The sequence below is a fragment of the Cryptomeria japonica genome, chromosome 10 (assembly GCF_030272615.1).
Source record: "Cryptomeria japonica chromosome 10, Sugi_1.0, whole genome shotgun sequence".
NCBI classification, from domain to species: domain Eukaryota; kingdom Viridiplantae; phylum Streptophyta; class Pinopsida; order Cupressales; family Cupressaceae; genus Cryptomeria; species Cryptomeria japonica.
In genome coordinates this window covers 641,436,812-641,447,511 of record NC_081414.1, presented here as the reverse complement: position 1 = coordinate 641,447,511, position 10,700 = coordinate 641,436,812, and the positions used below count along the sequence as shown (strand labels likewise).

Here is a 10,700-nt window from a genome sequence, read left to right as displayed (position 1 = left end):
TGTGCATTTTGTATTATGTGTATTCTATGAAGGAATTAGAAATGTGGATAGATCATATTGCTATTAAGTAAATCATGATGTGGGAAGTATATGATCATGTTATAATTTGAATGTATAAAGGGAATTAGGAATATTTGGTATTGGTGCTCTAAAATGAACCTAATTGGAATGGATTAGTTAACAATGTAATGGATTGCATTTCATGATAGGTGGTTAGTAAATGATCTTTCTTATGTTGCATGGAAAGAATAAATGGTAATGGATATAATGTGTTACATTAGTAAATGATCATACGTATATGCATAAAAGGAATAGGTGATTATGGTATTAGGTTGCATTAGATAGTAGTAGTGATCATGATAATAATTGCTTGTAGTGATGTCATAAGTAATGACGTTGAGATGCCCTAGGGAGATGGTAGTGATGTATGTTGTGTTTAATTCTGGTTGTGTAAATAGTTTATGGTTTATGATATATGATCATGATGAGTAAGTGTATATTATGTTAATGGATGATATCCTCATATTGAGTAGATGATGTTATGTGCTGCACAAGATGATGTTTAAAAAAATAAAATTATCTCTATTAGTATGTTAGTTTGTTTTATTTCTCTAAGGTATTTTTGGTGGGCATTACACCTTTTCTTTCTTTACTTGAATTTGGGAATTTTCAATGAAGATTGAATTTTGTCTAAACCCCTTTCTTCTAGGATTCCAGCCTGAAATTATTCGAAGTTGTCATCCATGTCAGAGTTTGCACTCAGCTCTTCTTCAAATTTCTCATTTACAATTGGGTTCTCACCACTCTGCCTCTCACCTGACCCTAGATTAGGTGACTCTATGTCATTAACCTGAATGCTCTTCATGGGCTGAACTATCTTATTCTCCAAGCAATTCACCTAAGTAGGTAGAGGGATTTTGACAGAACCAGATGTTTTGACCCATTCCAAACTTCCTACAGAGGCTCTGTGGCCTTTTTCTCAAGCTCTAGCATATTTAGTTCAATTTCCACAATGCCAATTGGATGAGCTAGTGGCTCCGTACTAATCTGTGTGCCCTCTAAGTCTTCAGGGAGGATGTCCCTAGATTTCTTAGGGACTACATCTACCAACACCAAATTTCCAACTACCTAATCAACCTTCTCTGGACAGATTTGGTCTATCAATTCTTTCTCCATTTCTATGAGTGAGGCCCCACTTGACTTCTCCTTTACACTGCCAAGAAAGAATTATTCAATTCTATGATCTTCATCAGCAAAGATCTTGAAATCCTAGCCGACCAGGTTGTGGATCAGCGATCTGCAATGTGGACATAAATTCATTTTTTCCTCCCTATCAATCAACTGCGTCCAATTGCCCACCTCTGACATTAATTCAATTTCTGATGGGATCTTTGCCTCTAGGGGAATACTCACACATAGCCTTCAATAAGTTCCCATTGTCTTATCTTCTAGAGGATTATCCAAGTACGAGAAATTGCTTGGTTTACTACCTATACTTTTCAGAACTCCATCACCTTAAAAATTTGATGGTAGATTATAGATGTGGGACCATACTGTTGTTTCAGGGACACTCACAATCTTGTAATTGAATCCTGGTATCCAGTCAAAAATATGCATCTGAGCCCCATCCTTGAAAAGAGGGTTAGAACTAAGAGCTCTCTTCTTGTCTTCCATCAACGCCAAGGTAACAAAGTAAAAACCATTTGTGACAGGTTTACACAATGTATTCACACCCCATTGCTCCTTACACCAATTGTTGATTAGCTCCCAACTCTTCCAGCTAAATCCCCCCCATAAGATAAAAAACCCTACTTTTTCCATGAACTCTTTATTTTGCATCACAACATCATTTATAATAGCTATTGACCAGGAATTCAGAGGATCCTTACCAATTTTTGCTTTGGTGCCTAGGGCGGATTATTCCCATTAGAATTAGACTCCCTGCTTTGTTCCGATAGACCCTTTGAAGGTCCAGCATTGAAGCGATCTGATCTCGAGTTGTGCACCACTTTCACTTTGGGTATCGACATTTTCCCGAACCACCCATTTTGCCCTCTTTGTAAGCCCTTTGCCTTCCATTCCTGTGAATTGGTAGTCCACATGTTGGTGGGATTCTTTTTGTTGGATTGTCTATTTCGATTCGTATTATGAGCCCAAGGGGGCCCAAATTTTTTTTGGTTCTTTACTAGCCTCGGCTACCAATCATTCCTAGCCTTGTAGATTGAGTATATCCAATGCCCATTCCTAAACACCCATTGCAGTCGATATTGTCTCTAGTGGTACGAGTGGGGAAACTCCTACCTCCTGAAATATCTTGACATATCACGACCTAGATTGTCGTAGGCCCTCCATCCATTGCAAACTCTTTCCCTAATTGCCTCCACCAAGATAGTTTTGTTTGTCTCATCGCTCCATGATGTTGCCTTCCATTTAGCGCTCCCTCCGCCCTGCTGCCAACCACCATGCCGGATTCACCCAGTCTGAAGCTACTCCTGAGCCCTCGGGAATCTTGTATCACTCCCGCCATGCAAAATCTCACACTCGCCACCTGCTCCTGCCATCCTTCAACTAAAAAATTATTGTTTATAACACCATAATTATCAAGTGAACAATAATCATCTAAGTTAAAAGTAAAGATAATAAGTCATAATAGAAACTCATAAGGTGACATGATAAATCAATTTCAACATCCTCTTCACAAACTCATTTTATGGTTTTGATGATCAAACAATTACCTTAATGAGCTTAATCAACATGAACCCAATTTACAAAGATCATATTTATGTATACTTTGTAATTCATATTATTTTATATCCTTCATTATTACATATGAAGCATTAAAAAGCAAATTTGGTAAATATTAAAAATCAAGATAATTTAATAATATAACCTAAATTAAATATCAATAGTTGAGAAAATAAATGTTTCTTGTCTAAGTACCAATGATAGAAGGCATCTAAGGTGAATATAAGTTCATTTGAAAGTCAAGAAAATTAATATTTTATAAACTATTGTTCATCCCTTATCTTGCGTAGAGTTTTAAAACATAATTAGTAAAAAGCTTACCAAAGAAGTATGAACATGTAATAATTGAAAAGAACATCTAATTTTTTAAATTAAATTCTTGTAAAACAAAAAAAAAATAGACAAGGCCATGAAACATATTCTAATAAGATACTATGATGCTTAAGTGCATCAAGGTAGTGTAATATTCTTTCAATTTTATTTCATGAATTATGGATAAGGGATTGCACCAAGGAATCATTAAATAATATTATAATTTGACAATAAAGATATAAATTAATGTAAATATATTGATAACATATGGAATAGAAAATACAAAATTTAGATATAAAATTAAAGTGAAGAATAAATATTAGGCACTCTTCCTATTCACATATAAATCTTGTAGACAAAATCAAACCATATAAAAGGCACAAACTTCATATCATTTTAGAAAATTTCTTTGTAATACTCTTTATTATGATTTGCAATATAATGTAACATTTGAATAAAATATAATTTCAACAAATAGTTGCTAGTGAATAGCATACCATTTGAGCCATGGGGAGGGGGGGTTAAATATAATTTCATTTTATATTAGATATTAAATATAATTAGTGTAAAACTTATCAAAGAAACATAAACATGTAATAATTGAAAAAAAAATTGAAAAAAACAAATAGGCAGGAGGATGAAACATATTGTACTAATATGCTATGATGTTTAAGTGCATCGATGTAATTCAATTTTCTTTCACTTTTATATCATGAATTATGGATAAGGGATTGCACCAAGGAATCAGTAAATAATATTCTAATTTGACATGAAATATATAAATTAAAGTAAATATTTTGATAACAAAATAGAATACAAAATAAAAAATCTTGCAATAAAATTAAAGCGAAGAATCCATATTAGTCACTCTTCCTATTCATAAATAAATCTTGTAGACAAAATCGAACCATATAAAAGGCACAAACCTTCATATCATTCTAGCAAATTTCTTTGTAATACTCTTTATTATGACTTGCAATGTAATGAACCACACTAATTAAATATAGCTTTAACAAATAGTTGCTAGTGAATAGCATACCATTCCGCCATGTAAATACTATATATTGCCACTATTATAGATAGGCCATGACATCCCAGAGAATTATTTATTTTGGTTAAATATCTTTTCTTAATATTAGATATTAAAAGTTTACTTTTTGTTGTTGTATGAAATCAATTATTTATCATTTGTGATAGTGGCATAGATGTATATGCATTGGTTTTTTATATGGAACATATGAGAGGCTAACTATATGTTCAAATGTTGATTCACACATTCATTTGGACACTAATTATGAAGGACAGTCTCACTTGATTTAAACATCGTGTTCTTGACTAACATGTCTAAGAATAGCTAGAGATCAAAAGTAGATTTTGATCAATGGTGAAAGATGAATTTTGACCAATTGATAAATGTACGTTTGAATAGTTGTATGGTTAAGGAGTGTTAGGATGTGAAGCCCAACGGTTACATGACCATTCGACTTCTCCAGACTCTTTCATTCATACCTGAATATGAATATATAAATATATGTGTGTAGTCTATGTATTGTGTGTATTGGGTTGATAATGATTAATAAGAGTATTCCCTACTATGAGTGTGGATGTAGGCTTATTTTCCGAACCATGATATATCATGTGTTGTCTCTTGTTTTTTTTTTTAATTCTATTTTTGTTATCGTTTTGCTGCTCGTTTTAAATATTTACAATTGGTATCATAGCCATGTTGGCTTGAGTAGAGATGAAAAAAGAAGGAGAAGGTAAAATTTATAACTTCTATGGTAGTTTTACATTCCATGTAAAACTACGCTTTAAGCATTGCATACATTGGTGCGATGGCTAGAAGAAAGAGGGGAACTCAGTTGAAGACAAGAATCCAACAAAAGAGAAGGATGTTGGGATTCTCATTTTCTCTCCTCTTGAGACAACTTTGGCACTTATTGGCCAAACTGTTAATGGCCGGGAAGTTGTTTGTATTTGTGTGGTGAAGGTTGAACATTGTGATACGTCGTTTGGAGTTGAAGATAGTCCCTGTATAGACACTAGAATTTTTGACCAGAAATATGTTGGAAAAGAGGTTGTTGTTGAAAAGGATGAACTCAAGAGATTGTGGGAGGAAGGGTGTATGCCATCGAAGATCCAAGTTGAATCTGTTGTTGACTCCCAGGATGAGGAGGGTGCAGATTGGAGTGAGGTAGCAGATCAAGGAAGCCTAGGAGAAATTGTGGCTTCAAAGAACTCTAGAGATGGCATGGCCTTGGCAAAAATAAAGAAGCACTCCCATGATGATGATGACAACCTTTGCACAGATAAGCCTATGGACTTGGATGAAGAAGTGCAAGATAAAAGATATTTTTCTGGCTTGAAGCAGAAACGTCCATTGATAGGAGCCGAGGATAGTGGGCATCACTACAAGCGATTTAAAGAATCACAGACAGAGAAAGGAGATATGGTTCACCAACCTGATTGGATGGATGTTGATGATAGTGTTCACATGTATAATGAGTAGCCTAAGATTGAGGAGAGCTGTGTGAAGGAGGTAAATTAATCGTTGCAGATAGAGGAGAGCACGCTAGATTCGCAGAATAATACCTTGAAGAATTTTTTGATGTGCACTTATGCGAACAACGTAGACGATAGCTATACCCATGGAAGAAAGTTTGAAGATGGTTACAGAGAGGGGAAGATATTTTTATCTCACGAAAGGAAAGCGAAGCGCCACATAGTGGCAGCAGCAGAGGATGACGGTGATGATGCCAAGGAAAGCGATACAAGGAAGCAATTTACCGCAGAGTGGCAAAAAAAAGAGAGCTGAGGGAGCAGAGAGCTAAGCACAGAGGTAGTAGAGAAGATGGAGATGTCATATCAGCACTTACCAAGCGTGAAAATCACAGACGTGAAAGATGACTACTTGAAATTCGAGCCATGAAACACAGACACGAACATCGTGAATTCCCTGTTGCGAGTGATGATGGCATAGGTGCCAACGATCGTCGTAGACCTAGTGGAAATCGGGAACAATTCGTCGATGCTCAATGACGAATTCGTTTCACATAAGCTCACCTCCAAACACGCAATCGAGATGAGTTTCTTGTGTGACTGCGATAGGGCTGATGGCGAGGCACACTGTGAACACTTCTCTCCATGTGTTTTGGTAGAACTCGAAACAAAGGTTGCCTGGGCGCTCTCGAACCTGGCCTCTGCTCTCTCTTCTTGCAATATCTCTCGTAGGGATGCGGTCTTCATCGTGGCGCCCAAAATTCGAGCCATGAACAGAATGCAATTCGCAGTATCCATGGTCAGGGGGGTTCTCAACTCGGTAAACATCTGTTTGGATGCTCGAACAATGGCGAATCGAATTCCCGAAGTGCAGTAACTACTGCAAGTTTTCTTTGATGGAAAGGAGTTGTGCAAGAGCATAAACCTAGATGAGGTTGTGGCCTATGGTGCAGTTGTACAGGCTACTATTTTAACTGGAAAAGGCGACCAGAAAGGGAAGGACTTGTTGTTGCTGGATGTCACACCCTTTAGTGTCGACCTCGAGACAACTGGAGGCATCATGACTGTCTTGATTCCCTGTAACATCACAATTCCCACTAAGAAGGAACATATCTTTTCGACTTACTCCGACAACCAGCCAGAAGTGCTTATCCAGGTATATGAAGGAGAGCGTGCAAGAACAAAAGACAACAATCTGCTAGGAAAATTCGAGTTAAGCGGCATTCCTCTCGCTCCTCGAGGCGTCCCACAAATCAATGTCACATTCGACATAGATGTGAATGACATTCTGAACGTTTCTGCGGAGGACAAGACTGCGAGAGTGAAGAACAAAATCACCATTCCTAATGACAAGGGCCGTCTTAGCGAAGAATATATCGACAAAATGGTGCGTGACGCCGAACAATACAAAGCAAAGGATTTAAGGGATTTTTCTAAAGGGGATACATTTGAATTTTGGAATAGGGAGTTTTATGGTTGGGTATTAGAACCCGACAATGGTAATTTTGGCTGGTTCGGTGCCCCAACCGTTTCGCCTGACAATAGTAATAAGGATTTCAAGAGTGTAATGGTTCTGTGCAAAAATGTAACAGCATGCCAAGTGATTGCAATCATTACGTCTCTGAGGCCAGTTGGTTTGGACAAGATGTTGATTTAGTAGAGTATTCTACGAGATGTCGTCCAAGGTGTTACTTAATCAATGCAATGATTTGGTGCCTCCAGGGAATTATTCTGGAGTTTTCGACAATGACAGGTTTTACGATGTTCTGCCATGGGAGAGCTCACGGGAGAGGGAGAGCTCAGGTGATGGTGATGAAGAAATGTATTTTAAACTGGGACAAAGTGGTGTTTTTGTTTTTGGCATAATGGGTGAGTTTGTGCCTGATAGAGTTTTTAACTCTGCTTTGATTTGGAAAAGGTTGATTTGAAGCGTATGTGAACAAGAGTTCGCGAAGTTAAAATCTTGCAAATTGGTTGTAATGTGAGCTTTGAAATGTAAACAAGGTGTCACAGTGCATGACTGTGTGGGTTGGTTTTCACGGAAGAGATTGTTAGGATGTGAAGCCCAACGGTCATATGACCATTCGACTTCTCCACACTCTTTGATTCATACCTGAATATGAATGTATAAATATATGTGTGTAGTCTATGTACTGTGTGTATTGGATTGATAACGATTAATAAGAGTATTCCTTGCTTTGAGTGTGGACATAAGCATATTTGCCGAATCACGATAAATTGTTTGTTGTCTTTTGTTTTTCTTTATTCTGTTTTTGTTATCGTTTTTATGCTCATTTTAAATCTTTACAAGGAGAATATCACTCTATTTAAACATCACAATCTTCAATAGCCTATCGAAAAATAGACAAAGATCAAATCTAAAAATATTGACCAATAATCAAAGATGAATTTTGAACAATTGATGGATGAACAATTGAAAAAGAAGAGCCTCACTTTATTTGAACATTATACTCTTGACAAAAATCAAAAATAGATTTCTATTTATGAAATTGAACCAATTGACAGGTGGACAGCTATATGTTTAGGAGTAGCCACGTTCTAGTTAAACATCACGGTCATGGATACCCAAAGATCAAAACTAGACATTGACCAATAGTGAAAGATGAATTGACACCCATTGAAAAGTGTGCGAATGAAATATCATTCAAACTTCGCGTGCGTTGATCAGCATGAGTATTCTGTTCTGGACTAAAGACTCGTAGATCTTGAAACCTATAAATGAGGCGTGGCCTGAGGCTCAATACAGCATAGCGAACTAGTGAACATTTTCATGATGTCTTTTCCTATGTTGCTTTCAAGTTTATTTGCTGTGGTAGATCAAGCTCCAACTACCATGGCTATTACAATTCTCATGGTGTTGTTGATTTTCTACATATTTAGTAGGCAGAGAAGAAGATTGCCTCCTGGCCCATTTCCGTGGCCTATCGTGGGAAATCTCCTGCAGATGGGAGAGCTTGCCCACCGTACCTTTCATGATATTGCTAAGAAATATGGACCCATTGCATCGTTGAAGTTGGGTTCTGTTACTGCAATTGTGATTTCTTCTCCTGAGATGGCAAAAGAAGTTTTGAAAACTCAAGACCTAATTTTTGCCAGCAGACCGTACACCGCTACGGCAAAGTACATGTTTTATAACTTTATGGATGTGGTGTTCACTCCTTACGGACCTTATTTGAGGCAGATGAAGAAACTCTGCATGGTGGAATTGTTGAATGCCAAAAAAATCTCGTCCATGAGAGAACTACGTGAGGAAGAGGTGTGTTTTGCCATTCGCTCAGTGTGGGAGAAGAGCCGAGAGGGCACAGTTGCAGTCAATCTAAGCCAGATACTGTCATCCCTTGTACAGTCACAAGTGTTGAGACTCCTTTGTGGCGATCAGCGTTTCGATAACAATGGCGAGGAAGTCAAGAAAATGTTAATGGAGGCCACAACCACTGCGGCAATTTTCAATATTGGTGACTTTATTCCTTGGCTGGACTGGCTGGATTTGCAAGGTGTAAAGCGGCGCATGAAGAAAGTGCACAAGTCTTTCGACCAACTGATGTCAAAAATAATAGAACAGCACAGGCAGAGGGCAAGCTCAAGCGTAGGGGAGGTCTATTCCAAGGACATCATTGATGCGCTTTTGGAGATGCAGGCTGCTGATTCCATCACAATCACAGATGAACACGTTAAGGCCGTTGTCTTGGTATGTGCCATTTCTCATAGTGTTGCCTCTCTACTTACTTTATATAAGCTATCATATTTATCTTAAATATATTTATCTATGGAGTTTAGCATGGAGTTTAGCATGGTCAAGCCATTACACTTCATCCTTTACATCATTGTAGAATGCATCTCTTTATTAATAAGAGTTTTTTATAATTAATTTAAAAAAAATTACATTCCATTTCTTACTATCATTATAGAGTACCTTTCAACATTAAAATCCACGATGCTGTATATTTTTTTAATATTTAACTTTTTATAGGACATCTTTGTAGCTGGAGTGGAAACATCAACCACTACGTTAGAATGGGCGATAAGTGCACTCATCCAAAGTCCTAGTGTGGGCAAGAAATTGCAAGCAGAAATTGAAGCCGTAGTAGGTAGAGAGAGGGCAGTACAAGAGAGTGATCTACAAGGCATGGAATATCTTTTTTGTGTGGTGAAAGAGACGTTAAGATTATATCCGCCAGTACCATTGCTACTCCCACACGAGTCAACAAAAGATTGTACTGTTAATGGCTACTTCATTCCTAAGAGAAGCAGAACTTTTATTAGTACTTGGGCTCTAGGAAGAGATCCCGCACTGTGGAAGGATCCACTAGAATTCAGGCCTGAAAGATTTATGGGTAGAGATATTGATTTTATCAAAGGGAAGGACTTTTTTGATGTTCTTCCATTCGGGGCAGGAAGGAGGGGATGCCCTGGGGCTAACATGGCCTTTGCCACACTAACTCTTGCCCTAGGTCAGCTAATACATTGCTTTGATTGGACAGTGGAAGGGGAATTAGACATGATGGAACGCATTGGAGTCTCCTTAGCTCGAAAATTTGATATTCTCGTTGTTCCTTCATTAAGGTTGCTCTCATGTCCCTAATTTATTATATAAGATTGTATACTGCTAGTACAAACATTACCTCAAGTGATGCATATATGTAAGCATCATACATATTGCATTAAGTATTTGTCTGTAATAATTTAGGCATCATGACAACTTTTCTTAGAGTTATGATAGTGATTGTGCAACAAGCCATACTATTTGTGATAGGGAATTAAGGGAATTATGTACACACAAAAAGTATTCACACTACTATTAAATATATTTTATATAATTTGCATTCTCTAAATTTCTCAAATCACTTTTCATTGCTATAATAATTTGTTTTAGAAGATCTATTGTGATTATTTGGCAACATTCATGTAGAATCAAAATGCACCTTTGACCATATTTTTTAATTAATTTAAAATCTGAATACAATTAGTTTTTTATTTTTAACTAAATAAAATATATGATCAAAGGTGCATTTTGATCCATATATAGACAATTTGTGATTATTTGTTCTTCAAGACAAACATAGGTTACATGAATATATGTGGAATGCAATGTCGTACACACAATACAGTCCATTAATATATAA

At 36.8% G+C, this 10,700-nt stretch overlaps 2 protein-coding genes across 2 annotated transcripts; both read left to right on the top strand.

Moving 5' to 3' along the window:
- The first annotated feature begins 6,085 nt into the window (after nucleotides 1-6,085).
- LOC131859108 (uncharacterized) lies at nucleotides 6,086-7,213 on the top strand. The gene is made up of 2 exons (XM_059212646.1): nucleotides 6,086-6,386; nucleotides 6,444-7,213. Exons 1-2 carry the CDS (start codon nucleotides 6,086-6,088, stop codon nucleotides 7,211-7,213), a joined length of 1,071 nt encoding a protein of 356 aa, XP_059068629.1.
- A 1,128-nt stretch (nucleotides 7,214-8,341) lies between these two features.
- On the top strand, nucleotides 8,342-10,364 carry LOC131073328 (cytochrome P450 750A1). Its single transcript, XM_058009738.2, has 2 exons — nucleotides 8,342-9,265; nucleotides 9,548-10,364. The coding sequence occupies exons 1-2, from the start codon at nucleotides 8,348-8,350 to the stop codon at nucleotides 10,157-10,159; spliced, it is 1,530 nt and encodes a 509-aa protein (XP_057865721.2). The 5' UTR covers nucleotides 8,342-8,347; the 3' UTR covers nucleotides 10,160-10,364.
- The last annotated feature ends 336 nt before the right edge of the window (nucleotides 10,365-10,700 follow it).

What these genes read in the sequence shown, in the direction of transcription:
- LOC131859108 (XM_059212646.1), top strand. Translation starts at nt 6,086, where the DNA reads ATGCTCAATGACGAATTCGTTTCACATAAGCTCACCTCCAAACACGCA. An exon ending in TCTCAACTCGGTAAACATCT is followed by an intron (nt 6,387 to 6,443) that starts GTTTGGATGCTC and finishes AACTACTGCAAG; the next exon opens with TTTTCTTTGATGGAAAGGAG.
- LOC131073328 (XM_058009738.2), top strand. Translation starts at nt 8,348, where the DNA reads ATGATGTCTTTTCCTATGTTGCTTTCAAGTTTATTTGCTGTGGTAGAT. An exon ending in ACGTTAAGGCCGTTGTCTTG is followed by an intron (nt 9,266 to 9,547) that starts GTATGTGCCATT and finishes AACTTTTTATAG; the next exon opens with GACATCTTTGTAGCTGGAGT.